Source organism: Poecile atricapillus, chromosome 1 (genome assembly GCF_030490865.1).
Source record: "Poecile atricapillus isolate bPoeAtr1 chromosome 1, bPoeAtr1.hap1, whole genome shotgun sequence".
Classification (NCBI taxonomy): Eukaryota; Metazoa; Chordata; class Aves; order Passeriformes; family Paridae; genus Poecile; species Poecile atricapillus.
Genome location: NC_081249.1, coordinates 133470820 through 133493527, shown reverse-complemented (window position 1 = coordinate 133493527; position 22708 = coordinate 133470820). Strand labels below are relative to the sequence as shown.

General features: G+C 50.1%; 2 protein-coding genes across 3 annotated transcripts in view; one reads left to right on the top strand and one right to left on the bottom strand.

Annotated features, from left to right (window-relative positions):
- Positions 1 to 3083, top strand: part of SLC22A18 (solute carrier family 22 member 18) — a 58982-nt gene extending 55899 nt beyond the window's left edge. For both annotated transcript variants that reach the window (XM_058863734.1, XM_058863742.1), the window contains one exon: positions 2800 to 3083. In XM_058863734.1, the coding sequence (XP_058719717.1) occupies positions 2800 to 2987 (188 nt within the window). In that variant the 3' untranslated portion in view covers positions 2988 to 3083. The remainder of the gene's footprint in view (positions 1 to 2799) is intronic.
- Positions 3084 to 4507: 1424 nt separating this feature from the next.
- PHLDA2 (pleckstrin homology like domain family A member 2) lies at positions 4508 to 5906 on the bottom strand. Its single transcript, XM_058863755.1, has 2 exons — positions 5377 to 5906; positions 4508 to 4931 (listed from the first exon to the last, which is right to left on the bottom strand). The coding sequence occupies exon 1, from the start codon at positions 5807 to 5809 to the stop codon at positions 5411 to 5413; it is 399 nt and encodes a 132-aa protein (XP_058719738.1). The 5' UTR covers positions 5810 to 5906; the 3' UTR covers positions 4508 to 4931; positions 5377 to 5410.
- Between the last annotated feature and the right edge of the window lie 16802 nt (positions 5907 to 22708).

Genomic DNA, 22708 nt, shown 5'->3' with positions numbered 1-22708 from the left:
TTGGGCTGAGCTCAGGTATCTATCTCAGCACAGAGCATTGTAGGAGTGTAGCCTGTCCACCCTTGCTACACCCTGAGTCACCCATCCTTGCATTTTAAATAGGCGTCTCAGAAAGGGAGCAGTGGGAGGCGGCACAGCACCATCCCTTGCACCCATCAGCCTGCTTTAGATCCGATCCAAGGTCACTTCCTTCCAAGGCTGACGAGTTTGGCGCTTGCTCTTTGCTTGCTCTCAAAGCTCAGGCTTTGCGCAGAAGCAAAGGTAGCAAAAATTATTTAATTAGTTTCCCTTTGATTTTTTTTTTTCCCCCTTCTCTTCATCTTCAAAGGCAGGAAGAGAAAATTCAGCCCCACACGCACGTGCTGCTCAGCTGGATGCATGAGCTGGTGGGAAGGCAGCCCCGAGCCCAGGGGGACTCGCATTCACACAAGCACTCCTTGTCAACCCCGGTCCTTGCCCAAGAATGGACCTCTTGTTCCTGCACAGATCCCCCCATTCCTGAGGGAGGGAGGGAGGCAGGAAGCCCAGCAGAGCCTCCGTGCGTAACGGGCCCATGTGTCCTGATGTTATTTGTGCATCAGAACCTGAGGAGGAGAGTTTGCAGCCCGGCAGGGCTCGGGGCATGGAACCCCCCAGCTCTCCTTGAGCTTTGTGGGTTCAAAGGCGGCCACTGGCGACAGTGACCTAGTGGTTAAACCCGACTGCCCCATGGGTGTGTGGCTGATCTGGGCCAGCACCATCATCTGCGAGGCAACAGGATGTGAGCTGGAAAGGAGTCGCCCGCCTTGGAGAGCCGCCAGCACCCAGCCCTGAAACCTGCGGGAGCGGAGGAGATCTGGGATGGGGGGGAGGATGGGCTCCCAGCCGGCACAGGTCATGCCAGGTATGGGAAAAAGGAACGGAAAAAAGCTTGAGAGGGAGAAAAAAGAGCAGGGAAGGTGCAGAAGGTGGGATAGCTATGACAAAGAAGGTGAGCATGTGCATTGGCAAAGCAATGCAGGAAATTTTCTGCTGGTGAGGTGACTTGTCCCAGTTTAAGGTCTTGGCTTAAACAAGATCTATCACATGTGCAGCTTTGCCACAGAGCTACGGCCACGCTGCAGAGCTGAGATTTACAACGTCCCAAAGCCTGAGGGTGTCTGACACGAGGGATCTAATTTAAGCCCATTAAACAGAAATTATCTTTCTCAGCAACATGCTGAAGAAGTGCAGAGGGAGAGCCCGGCCTTTTATAAGACGATGGATTTCTGCTCCATTAAAAAAAAAAAAAAAAAAAAAAAAAAAGGAAAAGGGAAAAAAGTGCCTCCTCAATCATAAGAGCCAGTTTGGCAATTGCACGTTGTAATTAGTTTAATTCAAATACCTAGAGGGGAAAATATAATTGCAAAACCTGCCCAGAGAGTTTGGTGGTTGTGGGATGGTTCCCATTGGCAAAGGGTCAAGGCAAGGTCCCACCCATCACCTTTGTGTTCCCATGTGTGGGAGGAGCACTCGGCAGCGCTTCCCGGGAGATTTCCCTCTCCACATGGTTACACCCTTGGCCTGGGCTCATTGCACAAGTATTTTAAGCACGCTGATAAAAGCCCAGCAGTCGCTGCCCGGCATTACAGGAACACCTGGCTGCCTGTTCTCTCTGGGAGCTGGGCATCATTTCCCCCTGGCTGCCCACATTAAATATCACACTCTTCCTCCACTTCTTCTTGCATACAGGACAGCATTCTCCTCATCCTTCCCGGGTGTGTGGTGACAACACCTCAGCGTGTGTCTTTGTGGAAAACTGATGCCAGCAGCCCGAATAATCGTACTAATAGTAAAAAAATAATTACAAACATCATTTCAGAGCTGGGCACAAGTTTATTGAATACGGTGCCAGCTTGCTGTTCCTCCCAGTGTTGGGGGCTAATATTTGCTGGCTGGCCAGGTATTTTCTGCTCCTCTGAACATGACAGCTGTCCTGAACAAAGACTGCAGGACAAAAGAGCTTACTGGGTGTGTGTGGGACAGCCTTGTGTCCCAGGGGATGTCCAGGCCATCTGTCTGCACGTGAAAAAAAACCTTGCCTTTGCCAAACTGGAGGTGCTTCCCCATCCGCTGGGTTCCTGTTAAGGATGCAAATGTGAGGGCTGCTGGAGGGGGAACCGGCCCAGCCGGGTGAAGGGCTCGCATACCCATCCAAATGGAAATATCCGCTCTTTTTGCAAAGGGGGGTGGGGGAATATCTCAAGGGGGTTCTGTCTTAATCTGTGATTTTTATTTATTTATTCTTAAAGACTCAGGCCTAACCCTCTCATTCCTGCTTGAGAGCTATTTCTCTGCTTCAGACTGGAGAATAAATGGCAGTAGTAGCTTGGGTGGAGCAGGGCCCACTCAGGTAATTAGGAGATTGGAAGAATCTCTGTGATTTGCTAGGAAGGCGCAAATATAACCCTAGAAATTACCTCTCCATCCCTAATCTCATGCAGTAGCTACCAGCCCTGCCAGGTGAGATATTCAGCAGCACCTTCTGGGTGCCAAAGGCATCCCTGGACCCTGGTGAGCACTTTGCCTTTTGGGCAGTGCTGCAATTGCCCAGACCACTCAGGGAAGAGCTGAGCTGGCTCGTGGTGGAAACTGTTCCCCTTGCCTGCAGGAGTCCCTAACTGGACCGCTACAAATTAATGCAAGAAATTATCTGAAGTGATTTGCTGCTACTGCAGGGGAGCAGCATCATAAAGGGATAAAGGGGATCTTGTGTGCTCTTCTCTGCTTTTCCATGCCAGGACTTGCTCTCACCCTGTGTGTCTCTGACATCTCTCCTAGGTGCCATGCTCGGGATTTGCGCCTCAGTGCAGCCCTTGACCCGGACAGTGGGTCCAACCATTGGTGGAGTTTTATATAAACAATTTGGAGTCTCCTCCTTTGGCTATTTACAGCTAATGGTCAATTTAGGTTTGTTTGTTTACCTCTTGAAGAGTAAAATCCCACTGGAAGAGATGAAAAGCCAGTAGTTGCAAGAAAGTAACCCCTTTATTTGTTCCATATAAATAAATCCTTGAGTTTTATTTTTGATTCCGTAAACCTAGAATTAAACAATTAGAACAATCCTTCCATTTTGTCGACATTTGCATCTTGAGTAAGGGATAGATCAGTTTGCAAAGGTCTTGGAGCCATGCTGGAGCAACTGGGGGCCATGGGGACCCCGGAGCTATCGGGTTCCTCCCATCCTCCCCCACAGCAGTGGCTGTGATGGCAGACAACAGCTCCCAACGCTCAGCTGCTGTCAGGCAGCATTCCTGCTTGGATTCACTGAAACTGAAGGGATTAGGAGAACACTGCTTTTGCTCTGGTTTGGGCTTTTATTTCAGTGCCCTGAAATGGTACCAAGAAAAAATGGGGAGTAAAACACATCTGCTTTTGAGCGTTATTTTGCTGCATTAAATGCATCTCCAGCATTCTCAGGTTAGAGAGGGCACTGAGGCCAAAGAATTTCAAATGCTGTGGCCAGAGGTTTGCTACATCCACAGCTCCGTCATGTGCAACCCTGCCTGTGCACGAGCTGCCAACGTACCAGGCTGCAGTGCCAGAGCCTCTCCGCCGCTTCCAGAAACTGGGCCAACCCTCCTTCCAGGTTTTTCCACCCCCCATACTGAGTCTCTCTTGCTCTTACTACAGGCTTATGTAATTACACACTTTGCAACTTCCTCTAGTACAAAGCCTCCTGCAAGAACTGTGCTGATACTGGGACGGGGAAATTACCTGCTGGAAATGACCAAGTTTGGAGCAAGTACTTTGCGTGCTACGCTCACAGTCCTGACTGCTGGAGTTGAGTCGTGTGCTGCAGCATTGCTCTCGAGGAAGCCCAGGTTATTTAGTGAGAATTGAGTCTCACAAAAGAAAACTTCAGCACTTTTATCAAAAAAATCAGCTGTTTTTTTCCTCCAAGCTTCTTGGTCCAGGTGCTATAGGAAAAGAGCCTGCCTCCATTCTTCTGTTATCCTGGAGAAATTTAACTCTTGTCTAGAGACTGCAGAGGTGAAGGAAGAGAGGAGAGCGAGTTCAGCTTGCTTTGCTACAAAGCTGAGGAATCCATGGAGCGTTGGCGCTCTTATTCCGAAACCAAGAATCCAGTTTTGTGCCTTAGCACAGCACTAAGCTATGGGGGCTGGGGGAGGACGCAGGACGTTCGCAAAGAGCAGCATTTCCCCATGGCAGGGAGCTCCTGCGCCTTCAGCAGCTGCCATTACTCGAGTTTAAGGGAAAGAGCTTCTAGAGGAGCACTTCTGCTCCTAGCTATGGTAGGCTTTTCTATCTCCACCACTGACCAGAACTGAACCTCAACACATTTTCCCTCCCTGCTCAGGAGACAAGGTCAAACACAAACAGGTTACCTGGGCTTTCTCCACCTCCCACTGCCCAGTCCAGGGCACCAAAAAACCAAGCCTTATCCACTCTTTTTAAGCCACTTCACCACTGCCGTATCCACAGATATGCCTTAACAAAAGTTACTGCAGCCCAGAGTACAGTAATAAAAAGTGAACATTTCAAGTAATTTATTTGGAATGGACACATTAATGCAAAAGCAATATTAAGACCAGTAACTGCTGAAAGACATTCAACAAAATAAATACAAATATAGATACTACAAATAATTTAAACTGTGTTTAACACCACCAGTCAGTGTTGACTCTTCCTTGCATCTCATAAATAGAAGATAATAGTTCACAAAGCTGTGCCACTCAAAACACGTGGACGCTTTGCTAGAAGTCCTGTACGAAAGTCTTTGGTTTTTCTTTATGCATCTCAGGCAAAGCTCAGGGCTCTTTGCTCAGCAGCCACAACGGGCTTGGAGAAAACCAAGCTGCTTCCAGCTCTCTTCTTTGCTTTCCTTCATTGGTACCCTGTCCCATTTCAGTCCAAGACACTCGATCTGGTTTATCATCCAGTGGTATGCTCTAAAGGTAGCAAGAGGAAGTGGGTTAGTTAAACAAGCAACACAGCAAGGCACAGGAAAAAAAAAAAAAGGGGGGGGGGGGCTTTACAGGGACAGTAAGCATTGAGCATTTATTCTCACAGATATATTTTTTAGCAGATTCTGTGAGGGAAGCACTGCCAGGTGCCATTTCTTATTCCCCGCCACCCCCACGTCGTCCTCTCAGCACACTGCAGCACCCGGCTCCCAGCAGAAATCCCCCGCTCCGCATGGCAAAGGGGCCAGACCCCGCTGCGATGGGCCGGGCCGGGCCGGGCCGGGCCGCGCGGTTCCGGGGAGCGGGGGGCAGCGCCGCGGGCCCCGAGGGGAGCCCCGCGCCCGTCCGCCTGCCCGAAGCATTTACAAAGATGAAGCGAAAAGCCCACGGAGAGGCGCGGCAGCAGCGCCGAGGGGCCGGGCGGGCTCACCTGGGGCCGGGCCGGCCGGGCGGGCGGCGGCGCCTCAGGGCGCCCGGGCCAGCCGCCGCTCCTGGGTGCCCGCCGCCTGCTCCATCTCCTGGCGGCTCTTGAAGTCCTGGATGGCCCGCTTGTTCTGGAAGTCGATGAGGGCCATGGTGATGGAGGCGTTCCAGCAGCTCTGGTCCGGACACCGAAAGTCAATCTCCTTGCGGTCTTTGGTGACGATGGTGAAGTAGATGTACTTGCCCGTGCGCTCCACGCAGTCCACCTTGAGGATGGAGCCGAAGCCCAGCTCCTTGCCCTTGGCCCGCTTGTGCCCGTCGGGGAAGAGGCTGAGGCTGTCCTTGGTCAGCACCACCAGCTTCTTCTTCCACAGCTGGAACAGGCTGTCGCTCCGCTTCTCCAGCTCGCCCTCGCGGATCACCTCGGCTTGCATCTTCATCCTCGCTCCCCGGCGGTGGCTCCGGCTGCTGCTCCGACTGCTGCTCGGGCGGCGATGACTGAGCCGTGCCGCGATGGGAACAATTTATTGCAATGAATCAGCGCCGGGCGCCTTCCGGTGCCTCCCCCGGGGAGCCCGGCCCGCCGCCCCCTCCCGCCCCGCCTCCCGCCCGGCCCCCGCGCCGCGCTCCCGCCCGGGCCCGCGGGGCGCCGGGGATCGGGGCGCCGGGGGGACCCCCGGACAAAGGCAGGGTCCTGGAGGCTGCCCCGGCTGAGCCGGGTCTGGGGAGGGGGTGCCTTCCCCACGGGCTGCCTTCACGAGGGCTTCCACTCTGCTGCTGCCGTATCAGGGGACCCCAGTCCTGTCCGCCCGCTCCCCTCCCCACCCATGTTTCCTCTGCCCGTCAAGGATGGCCTCCCCCGCGGTGAGGATGGGGCCACTGTGATCAGAGACAGCCCCCATCTTGCCCCTCTGAGCACTCCCTGCCACTTCTCAGATCCCTAATGGGGTACAGGATGCTCCCCACCCTCTGTTCCTAGGGACCTGGATCTGTGCATCTTCACAGCGTTGGGTCTGCCTTGGCGTCATCTCTGTCTCGGGCAGAGAGGTCTGAGCCTAGCCTGAGGTGGGTTTCTGCCATCTCCCATGGACATCTGGTCTGAGTCCAGCCCCTGATCACCCCAAGGGACTCAGCCAGGGCCTGACCAAGCCCACCAGCTTCATCTGAGGCCCTGCATCCCCCAGCTATGCACCATCACCATCAGCCCTTCCTTCGTCCTTTCCTGAGGGCAACCCACCTCTGCAGTTTTGCACTACGATTGCTTCCCCTTATTTTTATCCCCTGTAACCACTGGGTTTATCCCATTTTCTCCCCCCTAGCCCATTCCCTCCTCTAGGGAAGTCACCACAGTTATAGCCTGGGCAGTGCCCAGCGCTACAGGGAAGTCAGGAAAGGCTGTGGCAGCTGGAGGTGATATTCAAGAGGCACGTGTGAGCCTACAGTCCCTTCCTCTCGGACACCTTTCATTTTGTCATTCCTTGACGATAGTTGACACAGGGCTGCAGCCAAGGGCAGGGCTGTGCTAAGTGTTCACACTGTTTCTGCAGCAGTGTTTGCTCAGGTATGTACCATGTGCAGCATCACCCTTTGGACTCTGAGCCCTGCTCTACCTCCATCGCCTTCCCTGAGTGACCGGCACCTTCATAGGTGTTTGCAAGCCGAATTCCAGAGGTGAGCTTACAAAGCAAGGCCTGGCCCCTTTGAAGAGGCTGGCAGCGTTCCCAGGGACGTCGGCAGGGTCAGAAGCCCATTTCCCGGGAACAAATCGGAGCTAGAGCCAAACCCATTTCCGCTGCAAATCACTCATCTGCCGGAGTAAAGGGCCACGCTTTGATAATTCACTGCAGCGTGCACATCTGTGGGGAGGGTCAGAAAAAAGGGTGGGGGCTGGGTGATGCTCCCGGGGTTGATGAATGAGCCAGGAATGGTTTGACTGAATTTTTCAGGGAGGGATGGGCTGGGAATTGCTCTGGGAAGACCACGGTGGCCATCACTGCTTGTGGGGTAGGGCAGTGGCTGCAGAACGTATGTGGAGCTCTGACCTGGCATGTGAAGAGCTGCAGAGCTCTTGGCCCTGGGAGCCAACACTGCATCCCACTTTTCAGTGTGGTTTATTTTGTTTCACTGAGGGGAACAGCCCAGATTGATTAACAATTAGGCTGCACATCTACATTTTCAGGGCAGATGCTGGTCTGCTCTGTAAAACCACTTTCTGACCAAAAGGCCCCATAGGAGTAGGGGAGCCGGAGCCAATCAGGAGCAGAGCTGGATGTCAAGCAGAAATCATTAGGACATTTTTAATTTGGCCCCAAAATGAAACAGGGGAATGGTCTTTGTGCACAGGAAATGGGACACCACTTCAAAAAGAGAAAAAAAAAAACCAAAAACCCCAGACAGCAAGTCAGAAGCATACAAGAAACATCTGGAGGAAGGCTGCTGGTGTGGAAAGGCTGCAGGACTTGGCATGTTTGTGTACACCTTGTTTCAAAAGTTCCAGTAAAAGAATGTGAATTTCCTTTTAAATGAAACTTGTATCTGTAGATGCCGGGTCAGCAGACCACTTTGGTCTCTGTCTTTCCACTTTTGCTTTCAACTGGGTGATTTTTCTTGTGCATTTACCCATAATTTTGAAGTACTCAAAGCTTCCCCCAGCTGTCGCCTCAGTAAACTTGCCTTAATGCTGGCCAATTTTTTCCCTAGCAGTTGCTAGGGAAAAAAAAAAAAAAGGAAAAAGTTGCTCACAGTGGAAAAAGGTAGGTTCTTGCTGAACAGGGACCCTAGTTTTGAACATGTCCATAGTATGAAGGATCCACTTTTTTACCTAAGACGGGTTAGTTAAGTGGATAAAAGAACAAAAAGAAAGTCCAGTACATAAAAGTACCATAGGCTCTCTGCCATTTTGACCATGCAGAAATTCAGTAAAATAGGTTTTAAAATTTAATTACATTTACTGAGAAAGCAAATCCAAAATGGGCAGCAGAGCCAAATCACGAGCAATCTCCTACAGTAACATTTTTCAGGAAACAGTGGAGAGCTGCAAGGAGCTCAGAGCAATCAGGTCCAGGAAACGTGGCAATTACTTACAAATAAGTAACACAGCCCTAATCCTAGTGCATGCCAGGGTAACTGGTCACTGCTGATACAAGTATATAGAGTTAGTTTTGCCTGAGGAAAGAAAAAAATATTTATATTGCCCTATTTTTTAAATAACAAGTGTTAATAACTTGGGTGAAGAGCAGACAGCAGGGTGCTGGTTTCATCTCAGCACCTGGGGAGAGGGGTAAGAGATGTGGTGCAGCCCCGCATGGTACCCTGGCACCAAAGCTTGGGACAGGTGTCACAGGGTGGTGTGAGTACGTGTGGGCAGTGGATGGCTTTGATAATGACAGGCCATGACCAAGCTGCAGCTAATGGGAGCTTTGGGTGATTGCTGTTCAGGTGCTGCTGCTCTCTGTCCAAGCTGGGGCTGGCAGCTGGGAGGAACCTGTCACTGCCTTCAGTTTGGGTTTAGTTGTTTAGTTGTGTTACCAGTGAGAGAAAAAAGGGTTTTTTTTTTTCTTGCAACCCAGCACATCACCCTGGCAGTGTGTGAGCTCCCAAACACAGCTACCACGGCTGCCTTTAACATAAAGTCATCAGGCACTGACCCTTCCTTGCCCCATAAGTGCAGGATATCTCCGGGAATCTCAACATTTAGGAACTTGTTCCTGTCCTTAGCAAGAGGGGGGAAATAACACAGCAGGCAGTGTGGACCAGAGGAAGGTGATGGGAAGCAGACTGACATTCAGTCATAGGAGCCTTGTCCCACATGGCCATCTCCCTCTTCCCATGCTTGCCAGGGGTGCTGGCACCACCTTCTGCTTTGCCCCAAAGCAATTCCCGATCTACTAGGGGAATTTTTAAAAGCCTAAATGGCCATTTGGCATGGAAGTGTGGCTTCATCCCCCTCCCAGGAGAAGGGAACAGCATTCGGCCGCTGAGGGGGGGTGCTTGTACACGTGTGTTGTGTATAGGGAATTTTTTGGTGGGTGTGGGGTGGGATGGCCAGACTCAGCCTGGATGGATGGGCTGGGTGGTGCCAGCCCTTGCAGGCTGCATCGATGGCTCTGCCATGACACATATCTCTGAAGTGAGTGCCCGCTCCAGAGGAGGGATTTGATCATCGTTTCCGAGTATGAGGCGTCATGTACCCTGCTGCTGGCAACATCGGGTTGCCTTAGCTACGTGAGTCATGGTAACAAAGCACGGCAGCCATGCAGGCACTGCCAGGAGCAGCCCATGCTTTAAGGTCAAGGACAAGGATGGATAGGGATCACACCGAGGAAAAATGCCCCAAAAACTGGCATTTTCTCAATTTAATTCCACAGGCAGCTCTCCCCACATGCCCATCCCACTGCTGCCCTTTTTGTGGGATTTAGCCATGTGGTTATCCCACCAAGGTTTCCAGCTGGCCCCAACATTGCATCTCCCTCCCAAAAGATGCAGGAGCTCCTACTGCAGCTATCAGCCACTGCAAGGTACTGGCATTTCTGCAGCTGTCTTGTGTTTATTCCCATTGTCCCTCTGTTATCCTGGAGCCCTGCATCTCCTTTCCCAGGGGTCTGTCCCTGGAAAAGGAGCCCTAATTTTGCTGGCATTAATGCAGGCTTCTCAGCAGCATAGGGAAGTGGCAACTGACTGAAGGCTGTAAAATTGCTTTTATTATAATGATTTCAACATGACATCTGTAGGGGAAAAAGCTGGTTTACAGGACTGACATTGTAATCCTGGCAGCTGAAGTCGATTAGCAACAGAGAAACACATGGTCTTGCATTGTAAATTGCTGCCCTCCATGTTTATATTGGGGCGTAGCTGTATCCACAGGCACTTTTAGCTGGAGCTCAGTATAGTGACCACTGGGTCTCCTAGGAAACTTGTACTCAAAAAACTCTAAATAGCTGTAAACTAAAAAGTGGGGGTTGTTACTGGGGAAAGTCTGTGATGAACAGAGCTTTTTCATGTTTTTCCCATTTTATTTCACTTTTTCACATCTTTATATTCCTTAAAATGTTAAGGGTTTGTGTTTTTCGGTTTGGGGTTTTTTTTTTGAGAGTGTTCCAGATTATCTCTGGGAAATTTTTGGCTATAGTTCTTTATTATTCTCTTCCTTCAGAAATGTCCTGGGAAAAATTGGTGCCATTGGGTCTCTCCAAACTCCACTGGTGAGCTGGTGGGTGCCAGTCCCTCTGCAGGCAGGACCAGCTGGAGGGGCGTGGAGCATATCAGGGCCAGCTGCCCATAATGGAGATGCCCTGGGAGGGGGCTCAGTCTCCTCTGGGGGTGTTCAGGTCTTTCCATGAACACAGAGGGAGCTTGGCTACATCGCTCCAAGATGGCCAAGCTCAGGTGAAGAGGCTCTTCTTTTAGGGGCAGTTGGAAAGGTCTCAGCCAGGGGGAAGAAGGCCACCAAGGCTGTTTGTTAGGTGATTACAGTAAATGATACACAGCAAGGCTGGAGCTTTTGGGTTAATTTAAACAAGGGCATCAGAGGAAGCATCTTTGCTCAATCTGCAAGATCCTTTTCTTTGTACCATACGCAAGCCATGGATTAATCAGCAATAGTACGTAGCCCAGCTTGCTCAATTTACTAATATTTATCTAAGACTCCTTTTTCCTGAGAAGCTTGAACTCATCCTACTGAGTCAGTGTGTTACCATTGCATGTTGTAAACTGCTGCAGTCATGAAGCAGTTGCGAGGGGCTGGGAAGAAAAGATGTCATTTCCCATCAGCCAGTCCTTGGCTGTGCTCTGCAGCAGACAGCCAAATAAGGGTGGGAATGTGCCGAATCAAACCTGCTGAGGAGGATTCCAGGTACTTAAGTTCCATACTGGGATTAAAAACTGGAGGGAGAGGGGCTGTTTTTCTCTGTCTCTTCCCAGCAGCCTGGGCATCACTGTGTGTGTAGTGTGTTCCCCACTCTTGGACACTGTGTAGGTGTTTCGTTTGGTTATTAAAATAAAAATGGAAAAAGAAGTCTTGTGTTATCTGGTCTTTTGAGCTGTTGGTGCCCCTCCTAATACACATCTCTTTGAGCCTCTTGGCCCAATTTCAAAGCCCATTTGGCAGAAATACAGCAGGTAAAAAGTTTCTGCAAGATCCCTGTGTAGCCTGTCCTGGCTTGGAGGAGCCTGGATGCACCTTCATGCAGGTGAGGGAGGTGGTGACTCCACAGCTTGGGTTTGGTCCAGGTCTGCTGTTTAGATGCTGGTAGACCTCGATACAGCCTGTTCTCACAATTATCTTCACAAAGCAGCTTGCTGAGCATCATGGGGGGATCCATGGATACCCTGAGATGTCAGTAGGGAGGACAGAACCCCATTGCAGGGCTGACGTGGGGCCCGTGGTGACTCAGTACTTCCCCTTCTGCCAAGGGAATGGAAAGCCCAGCCGGTGGCTTCCCAAGCGCTGCCCTGAACTATGAGGTTATTTACTGACCCCTCTGAATGCCATCAACATTTTCCCATGTCCAGTGAGCTCAGGAGATGGTTTAGGCTACAGCTCGCAGTTTTAAAATGACAGGCCATTCCCCCACTGGAGCATTCAACTTCTCATACTAAATCTGTTGGGACAAGTATTTGGGATATCTTTATTTTCAGCCACAATAATAAATGTCTGAGACCTCAGCCTGGGCTGACACTGATGATCTCTTTGCATAGGAAGTCCCTGGTGGTTCCAGCTCACGCCATTCAGCCTGACAGTGCCTGCCTGCTGCCAGCCAGCCTTTTATTATCCTGCTGTGGTTTTACCAGAGATTGTCAAGGACCAGGCTTTGCAGAAATATGCTGACATTGCATACCGAAGGTCACTGCCCCACATTACCTGTCCTTTAGAAATCTGCCAAGATCTGGGAAGTGGCTTTTAACCATCTTTGTTCTGTCTCTATCCATGTGTGGGAGTGTGACAGGTCCAGCGCTGACAAGTGCCGCGACGTCCTGTGTCACACAGGCGTCAGCGTGAGCCGTGTCCTCACCTGGCTGTCCTGACAGCACGGCACTGAGCTCCCTGCATGGTGCATCCTCCTGCCCACGCATTCCAAATTTTGTCCATTTTGTCTTTTTTAACAGTGTATAAACTTTTAGAGTAAACACTGAAAAGGATCACAGGACTGCCTAAACACAACATCAGCAAACTTTAGGGAGTTGGGGGGAATGTAAGGTCGTGGTACTGTCCAGCTTTGGAATGTTCCCTGTCTCCAGGAGGGCTGGGAAGACATGCAAAAGAAACTTCTCCAGTGCACCATTCCCAGAAGTGACCAGGGCCCGGCTGTGGGAAGTAGCTGCAGGGGAAAGAAAGAGCATCCTTTCCCTCCTGGACTGCTGGGGTGTGTGTGGCAGGCCAGGCAGTAGAGCTGATACTGTGTTTCACATTATGTTTTGGCTGCCAACTTTTCTTTCTGTAGCTGAGATGCTGCACTGTGGTAGGTGTGAAGGGAAGCAGTCAGATGAGGGTTTAGGATTTTTTTCCTCTCTGTCCTCTCCTGAGGCTTTTACTTCCTTGCCAGTGTTTCCACTGGTGTGATCTTTACCTGCTACCAGTACCCTGCTGCTCCCCCACTAAACCTGTGCCCATGGCCACAGAACTCTGCTGGTGCAGCCAGCTGGAGCTGAGGATGCTCTGTGGCCTGGCTGGCAGTGCTCAGGAAGGCTGGAAGGAAACAGGTGTCTCGTATGGTGGATTAAAATGCAAAATATACTTCCTAGGCACTAGCTTCAGGTCACTCAGTGACATCTGAAAGCCATGGAGGAAAAAAAAAGAGTCTAAAAGCATTGGATAAAATGAAGAATGGAAATCAGCAATGTGTATTTTTCCAGTCCTGACTGGTTTTCCCAGATCTCATCTGTTGCTGATTTGTCTCACCATTCCTACCACATAATGAAAGTGTTTGGGGCGAATTCACTACTCCTGAGCTGTGTGTTTATAAACTCCACGTGCCTCCCAGTTTGTACCTGTCCTTCACCTCATGGTTCGTGTGGCAGGGGATAGCAGGAGTCCGCTTGCTCCTCAAGTTAATATTTGCCTGTGGGGCTAAAATGTAAAAGTCAAATTTTCTTCTTTCCTGCCAGCTACTCAGCCCATCTCATGCTCAAACTCCTGGCCCCACCTGGGCAAATATTTGCAATGCGTAGCTCAGGGCATGTCCCACCAGGCTGAGAGCTGAGGCTGGGCAAGCATCAGTGATGCTGTTGTTCTCTTCCTGGTGGTCTCTGTGCTGCTTGGCTGAGCCAGGAGGTGTGAAAGGGAAATCCCAGGCCATAAAAAGCTGAGGATTTTATTTATTTATTTATTTTTTTTTTTTTGCTCTGTTAGAGAAACTACAATTCGGTGAAAGGGAGAAATGGGTTTGAAGAAACCTCTGTGTGTGTTGTGGAGGAAGCAAAAAGCTGGTGTTTTAGGAGATGGGTTTGAGCCTGGTGGCCCTGGGCAGTGTGGGAGCCCAGTGACTGCAGCCTTTATGAGTGGAAAAAAAGATGAAGCGAGAAAGTTTGTGATAAAGCAGGGAGGCAGTTAAGAGGAGGAAATGAGGGTGCTTGGCACGCAACCTTGGCCAGGCTCTGCTCCCCCCCCCAGGACGAGCCAAAAATAGATTCCCCTGGAGGCAGGGCAGCCCACGTTAAAGCCCCGGAATGATGAGCCAGGGGGATGCAGCCATGGCACAGAGGATCAGGGGGGAGCAGGACAGAGAGGTTATGCTCAGCCAAGGGCATCCTGCTGCTTTCTTTGGGGCAGTTTTGTTCCCCCTTCCCGGGGTTTTTCCCTGGAACCTGGCTCCCCTTTGCATGTCCGCTGTTAGCTCAGTGGGGCTCCATCCCAGCCTCTGGTACAGCTGCAGGAGTGGGGAGGAAGTTATTTGCATTGCTCTGAAAACTCAGGACCTCTTGATAATACTGTGATAGCTTAAAACACAGAAACCCCTTTCCTGTGGGGTAATCCCTGAGAGCTGGCTGCGATAAATATCGCAAAATCTTAGCTATTAATCCCAAATTAGTGGTGTCCTCTAGAAGAGGGGTCTTTTCATCAGCCAAGGACCAGTGGCACTGACTGGCATTTACCACCCAGGATGGGCTTATCTGAGCTTCTCTGGAGGTGTTGTAACCAGGGTTGCTACAGCAGGGATAAACTGCTTTAAATTCCTTGTTTCCTCAATCCATTTATCGGCTATCGGACATTTGTAGCGTGGAGTCCTGCTGGCCTTTGGAGTCCGGAAACAACCTCCAAAGGGAGCCAAATGAGTTAAATGGCTTGGCAGGCAGCCAAGATGACTAAGTCATTCTTCCAGCCTTACTGGAGCGGGAGTCAGGCATGGAACCGGACACATTTCCCATAATTGGAAACCCCTGGTCAGAACTGTGGGATCCGTGGCTGCAGCAAAAGCCGTCGAGGCTGTGAGCAGCTGGAGAGGCCATGGGCAGGGCACTCCAGAAGGAGATGCATGTCCATGACTGTGCCTGTTTGCAAGAGCAGTAACCAAAGGACACAAATAGCAAATCCCACATTTAGCCAAAAAACTGGAAAATGAGGCTGGAGTTTCCAACACAGACACTGCCAGCCCCCTTTCATTGCCAAGGCCTTTCTAAAAGCCTTTTTGGATTCCCACAGGCACATCTCCAGCCTTAACTTTCCTTGTGAGACCTTGAAGTGAGAAGCTATGTGAGAGCAGGAGGAAGTGTTTGATTTCAGGGAGTACACCTCCTTTCTTCCTGCCATGAAGGACAGGACTTATCTCATGGGCACTCCAGCAACGCGTGACAACAGCCAAGCACCCTGTGGGAGCCGTGTGGGTGCTTCAGCACCCACAGATCATTTAACCACCCATTTAGCCACCCTATCGGCGCCACTTGGCCCACGGCACCACTGAAACCCATCATCACCACCGGATGCTGCTGGGAAATGGGCAATGGAAGAAGAAAACCGGCACCCCCTGGGCTGGTCCCCTGGGCGGAGGTGTCCGTGGCACTGGGATTTTTGGCTCTGGCTGGCCTCTGAGCACATTTCTTTGCAGCACACCCAGCCTGCAGCCTCTCCCATGGCTGATAAGGAGTTTGACCTTTATCTTTGGTGACTCATGGCTGCTCCTGTTTCACTTGCCTGTCAAGGGCTGGTTGCCTCCTCCATGGGAAAACTCTTTTGAGTGTTGACCAGGGGCAGGAGAGGCACAACCATACCTGCAGCCAGAAATCCCCTTTAGCCACAGCCATTCCACCACTTATCATCCCTCGGTGCCTCGCTGCTTCTGCTGCTCCTCTCATGGTGTGAAGCCAGGCTGTAACAGTGATGGCTGCTCGAGGATGAGGATGGAGGATGAGGATGAGGATGGAGGATGAGGATGAGGATGCCTCAAGGGTAGGGTACCCTGTTCCCCAGCCTGAACTGCAGGAAGGCAGTTTTCATTCTCTGCAAGCAGTTGCTGCATGTCATCTTGGATCAAGTGATTTCTCCTCCAGCAGTAATGAGGGAAGAAAGGGGGAAAAGGCCTTAATCTCGTGAGAAAGCTGGGTACTGGGGTGGAGAAGCAGCTGTCCCTGTGGGGGCAGACTGCATTTCTCTGGGAGATAATAGGTTGTGGGTCACTGTAAAGCAGTCCCCTCCACAAACCATGCTGTGATCGATGATTGCTGCGGGTAGCGAGGGCGATGAGCTTTTGTCGAGCATCTGGGACCCCAGGGCAAAGGAAGTGGGAAGGCAGGGAGGAGGTTTGTGCTTGTAGGGGGCTGGCAGGGAGCCTGCAGTGGAATCTCAGCCCCAACCCTCAAAGGGAGGAGGCTGCTGGCTCAGTGCTGACTGTCCCAGCTCCCACCCGGGTGTTTAAAAAGGCAGGTTTCACTTCTCCCTGGTTAAAGGCGACCTTGTTCTCCCATCTGGCGCGGGGCTGGCCGGCAGCAGGGGTGACTCAGCCTGCCCACGCAGCAGCCGCCAGCCAGCTCCAGCTATATTTGACGAGCAGGTGAACCGATTGTTGCTCACAAGGACCTTGGACCTTGCCCTCTTTCCCTTTTCTTCCCTTTTCTTTCACCCTTGCCCTCCCTGGAGCTGCACTCTGGCCCTGGCCACCTCCCTGCCTGCGGCCACTGTTCCGTAGGCACCGGTGGCCTTGGGAATCCCAGCCATGCCTGGCCAGTAGCTCGGTGGTCCCGGGGCCACTTGGCCCTGCAAGCCAAGGGCAAGCCTGGCAGCGGCGGCTGGGGCAGTGGGAACACCGAGGGCGCAGTGCAGCCGCAGAGCAGCCAGCTTCTTAATGATTTTTTATCTCTGTCGAGAGGAAGTCGTAAAGCGATTAAGTTTTATTGAAACACGATGAGGGAGGACATCCCAGCACATGGAACCAAGTCAAGGCCAAAGCTCCGGCTTTCTGGCTGCCAGAGAGAGCAATAAAACAGAGAGACTCAGCCAGCAGCTCGGGCCCTGCAATTATCACTGCTTCCCAAGGGAGATTTCTACCACGTGCCTCCATTTTTCCCTCTCCAGTCATGCTTTAGCACAGAGAGAGACAAGGTGGTGTCTACAGGAAAATGAACAAGTGAGCTGGCTGGGTCAGTCCCACCTTGGTGCTCACTGTGTGGGGTCATAGGGAAGGTGTTTCTACCACAGGGCAGCTGCCTACTGCTTGGCATAAAAAAATAAAATAAAATAAAATAATAAAATAAAATAAAATAAAATAAAATAAAATAAAATAAAATAAAATAAAATAAAATAAAATAAAATAAATAAAATAAAATAAAATATAAAATAAAATAAAATATCAGCTCCCAGTTGTGGCTCTTTAGCTTTCAGACACTCATCCTGCCCCAGCAGCTCCTCCTGCCAACAAGCACCCAGTACTTTTTCCAGGAGGTGTTTCTGGTTTTTGCATTGTGTGGGGAGGGCTTGCTTTGGCTTTGGAGGGCTTTTTGAGGTTGGGTTTTTTAATTTTTTCTTTTTTTTTTTTTTTAATTCTTAAAGCTATTTCTATTTTTCTATTTGTTGCCCCTTTGATCTGCTGGCTCTGGCACAAAAAAAAAAAAAAAAAAAAAAAAAGCTGATTGCAGTTCGCCTGGAGGTGCCGGGGCAAGATCTACAACTGCCAGCAGCTTGGCTGGGAGGCATCTGGCTTCCATCTGCTCCTGCCAGTCAGCCCAGGGCCCCCACAAAGCCCTCCCAGACCAGGGGTTGAGGGAGGAGCCCCCCAAAAACTCTACTGCACCATACCCTGATAGCTCCCTTTGTGCCACTGACGAGCTCGAAGGGGGTCGGTCGCCCCTCCCCTGCACCAACACCCCCTTTAATTAAAAATTGAAATCATGTAATTGCCTCTTCATTAAAGCCAATTAAAGCCCGGCTGACAAGGGAGGAGGCGGCACATTTTGCAACTTGCCGCGGAGATGAGAAAGCGCGCACCGCAATTACGGTGTCTGTTTGCGCTGCCTTCCCCCAACCTCTTCATCAGGGCCGGCTTTGAAATCGGAGCCGCAGTGCGCTGCTGCTGGCGGGCTCCTCGCACCCAGCAAAACCCGCGTACTGCTCGGGCTGGCTGCTGGGAGAGGCTGCGGCACATCGCGGTGGGAAAGGCAGGCCGGGCTGCCTCCTCTCCTTCCTCTGCCTCCACTCCTTCCTCTGCCTCCTCTCCTTCCTCTGCCTCCTCCTGCCCTGCGCCCGCAGATGAGGCCAGGTGTGGAGGAAGGATGCTCAGGGGGATGAGGGGCGGAGAACAAGACTTGGGGGCAGCATTCCTTGCGCCAAGGGCTTTGCTGGAGCTGGATGACTATTGCAGCTCTGCATTTTGGTCTCCATCTCGCAGGGATGCTTCAAAGTCATGGATGGTTCTTTTCCAGGGGCAGGAGCACCCACACGGGTGATCCCCACCCCTGCCTGGATTTGGGAACGGTGCTGACCTCAGGCTGTGAGCTGGGATGAATGCTCAGGGTGCTGCTCGTTTGCTGTCCCCAGCCATAACAGCAGTCAGTTCCCAGGGGGTCGGCCCAGGGTATTTGTTTGCAGCCTCTTCAGCCTCACTGGGAGAAAGCGACTGAAACACCTGCTGCCCAGAGGGCACAAGATGAAGCTGGGGGTGGAGGGAAAGAGGGATCCATCTGCTCTCCTTGGCCATCCCAAAACCAGCCAGGTCATCTCTGTGGCCGCAGGAGTTTCCAGCCAAAGCAGCTCCAGCGAGTCGCTGAGTGCGGAGCGGAACACACGTGGAACGCTGCGCTGCTGCTGCTGCTCCAGATGCCAGCTCCATGATTTTGCCTCGTGCTGCCCGGCTTTGAAACGCCTGAGCAAGCAGCCCTTGCAAACACTTTATTGCACACACGCACTTGCCTACGTTTTGACCTGAACTGCGCTTATTAACCTCTTTTTTTTTTTGGGTGTAATAATAGTCCAGTGTTCTTTGTAGGCAATCTGTCTTCAAAGATCTCCTTTTTGATCTTTTCATAGGCTAAGCAACAATTCAGCCTATATAAATCTTAGACTGAAAGTACATAATTTGTTTTTCCCTGATTTTTTGAAGCGGTAAGAGATGAAACAGCTCAGGGGAATGTCAGCAGCAGTTATATCTTAATTGTTTTTTCTCTGCATCAAAACACCTTGAACTATTCACTCGTGTGCAGGAGCTCTGCATGACCTCTGCAGCAAGTGCTGCAACTCCCCTAACAAGTTATATCCCATCGCTGACTTCAGCAGTTGGCTTTAGTACGAACTCCAATACTCATTTTTTGCCCAGCTTTCATTCTCTCATGCTCTTTCTGTTCAGGCAAATCAAAGAGTTTGGAATGTGCCTTAAGCATGAAAAGGAAGAAGGAAGACCAGATAACTGTGTTAAGTAAAAAAAAAAAAAAATTAAAAAAAAAAAAATCCCAACCTCCTTCTAAGCGTGTCCTTAACAGAGTTGATCAAATAGACATTAATGCTATAAACACATAAGCAAGTTCTCATTTATCCCTAAAAGGTGGACTCAAAAACCAGAGTGAATTTACTTTGTAAAAAATAACCAATTTAACAGCTCACAAGCAGTGCAAAATCTTGCATCAATGATAGATCAAACCATCCTATGCTATTTGGTTTCCGCCCCAAACAGGGGCAAATTATTTTTTTTTGTTCCACCCTTTGGGTTGTGATGAATGATGGATAAATTCCTTTCCCTAGTGTTTCCCTTCTTTTCAGCCCTATTTCTCAAGCTAGGATGGGTCTATTATGGGTTATGTCCATCTTGCAGATGCTGGGGGCAAGCAGGGAGGCAGGGGCGCACCAGCAAGAAGCCACAGCATCACTGGTGATGCTGTTTGGGGAAACTTTGCTGGGAGGGATCTTTTTTGCAGTGGGGGACTGTTAGCAGGGAGGCTCATAGAAGCCAGGAGGCCGTGTGAAGCAGAGCAGGCAGCTGCAGCACAGGCTCACTGGGTTGTATTAACCAGCTCTGGCATCCCCATGCCGTGTCCAAATTCCCACGGTAAAATCTGGAGGGTAAGGCAGCTTGTGCAAGAGGTGAGCGCTGCTGGGTGGAGCGAGCGTTTTCGCTTGTGTAATGGCAAGGTGAACCAGCGGAGAGGAAAGCAAGTCTGGAAACAAAAGCTGGCACTTGACAAACTGCTCAGTCTTCATTCACATGATGCCTCATTAACAGCACACAGGCTTGGATTTTTTAATTTTTTTTCCCCCCTTTTCTTTTTCTTGGATGCTTGTCAAACCAGAGTGACTTAGGGCATTTATTGTTTAGGATTCATGGCCCTGGCCCGTGAGAGGCTGGTGGTATTTAGGACATAATATGAGCAAATAGAAAAAAAAAAAAAATTCTTCCTGCTATTAGTGTGATGACTATAAACCATTTGGGAAAGGGAGGATGAAGGTTCTTCCACACACAGGTCACAGGTACTGCAACAGTTGTTTGCACACCAATTTGTAGTGAAAAATGTGGATGGCAAAGGTAAAAAATGTGAGGACTTCAGCTTCAGGGGAGGAGTCCTAAACAGGTATTGAAATAAAATCAATTCCCTGTGGATTTTACTTGGGGAATAATACAATACAATAATAATCCTTGGGAAGAGGCCAAGGATAAAAAGCACAAATGCAGCACTCTTGTTTTTATACACTGCCATTTGTCATAGACTCTGAACAGTTTGGGTGGAAAGGGACCTTAAAGATCATCTTGTTCCAAACCCCCTGCTATGAGCAGGGGCACCTTTCACTAAACCAGGTTATTCGGAGCCCCATCCAACCTGGTTTTGAACACTACCAGGGATGGGACATCCACAATCTCACTGGTCTCACTGGTCACTGGTGTGCCAGTGCCACACCACCCTAACAATAAGGCATTTCTTCCTAATATCTAAACCTGCCATCTTTCAGTTTGAAGCCCTTTGTACTGAGTATATGTCCTCTAAACAGTCCCTCTGCATCTTTCCTGTCAGCTTGACTGAAAAGGATGTTTCCAGAACTAGAATTGTTTCCAACAGGGCTGGAGCAAAGATGCTTAAGAAGGTGCACATTTCAAGCACAAGTTCATAAGGTGGTGCTACCTCAATGCAATGCCAGGCAGCCAGGCCATGTCTCACATCTTGAAGTCACCTCTGCACGGCTGAACTGGCAGGGAGCGAGCGATTTCCTCGTGCTGAACTAGTCTGACCTCTTCTTACGTGTCCCTGTGCAGTGTGGGGCTCTGGACAGCGCTGTGCTGAGCTGGCTTCCCAGCGAGACCTCATTTGCTTGAGGAACTGCCGGCAAGGCAGCATTTAACTGAGCGTGAATCTATTACGAGTCTCTTGTATTTGAAAACAGGAAAAGCTCGTTTAATGAGTGGAAACACACAAAGACCATCTTAATTTTTCCAGGTACCACAGATCCTAACCAAATAGCAAACCCCAAATAACTGAACATACTGAAACTGAACCAAAAACTCTGTTATCCCAAATACCAAATTTCCAGGAAGGTGACCTGATGCTGTGCTGGACTACTGAGAAGCCACAGGCTGTGCCCAAGTTTCAGCTGGCAGCAGAGCATTTGCCTTTTGTTCCTGTTATCAGATAGGGCAGCAGGGTAGTACCTCCAAGGCTCTCTTCCTAGACAACCCAAGTGCTGAGAGGCTGTTAATCACACAGGATCCTGAGCAGGCAACGTGCCAGATGAATTTCTCTTGGAGTGCTTCCAGCTGCTTCAACTTTCAGGCCCAAAACTGGAGTTTTTTCCTCCCTCAAGTGAGAAGCCACGAACATGAAGGCTGCATCAACGAAGCATGTTCCTACAGACTAAACTTCAGGGTTTTTATCAGGATGCTGAGATGGTAATCAGACATGGATGCACATAGACTTTTTGCTATCACCTCACCATTTTTAAGATGTCCCATTAGCTTCACATAGGGCATTCATTTATTTGTCTCAAGGCTCAGTCTTCAAAACACACCAATATTTTTACAAAAATTTTTCATTCAAACAGTAATTTGTGGGTTTCTGCACACCCACACTCCTTCCAGCCTGGATTTACCATCCAGCCTGGATTTATCTGGCCATAACACTCTGCCTACCACCTCATCAGTTCTTCATACTCTTGTTAGAATGAGCTGTACAGGTACCAGTTCATTTCTGGTAGCCAAAGTCTGTAAGTAAAAACAGAGAAGTATAACAACTGCTCATCTCTGCCATTATCAGTGAGATCTGCAAAGGGAAGAGCACGGCTGGGTTTTGACAAGATCTGTTTTCTATTAGGCTGTGTCAACCGGTATTAACTCTGCTTGAATGAATCCCAGCTCAGCTTTCCCATCGCTTTCCCTAGGATGAACATCTTGCTAGGCAGCTTCATTACCTGCCCATCTCATCTGACTCCCTAGATGCTGGCACATTTGCTCCACATGTTCTGGAATTTCCCGTTTTCTCAAAATTAAAGTCAGCCTTTCAGGATTCATGCACATAAATTACTTTGGTGTGCTAATTTGCAGATGTTTATCTCCAGGTAGCAGCACTCCCGTTTAACCATGTAGTGGAAAGTACTGCTTGAGGATGGGGAACTATTATTCAGTTTTTTCCAAGAGAAAGAGAAAGAAACCAGGTCAATTCTCTTTATTTGATGTCCCTGGCACTGTGCTGAGCCAGTCTGCACATGGGCAAGCTCCATTCATTCATTCCTTCCTGTCCTTGTCAGAAATGCCTTCAAACTGCTCTCCATGCCTACCAGCATGCACTGCAGTCAGACTAGGTTACAAAATCCAACTTTTTAAAATAAAGTCCTATCCCTTTTCCTGCCTTCCTTCCTCATTCCTGCCTTAACACTATGGCACCTGAGCATTAACATTACATTTTCTGACCGCAAGGTCAGACGTGGGAGTACCTTAACATTC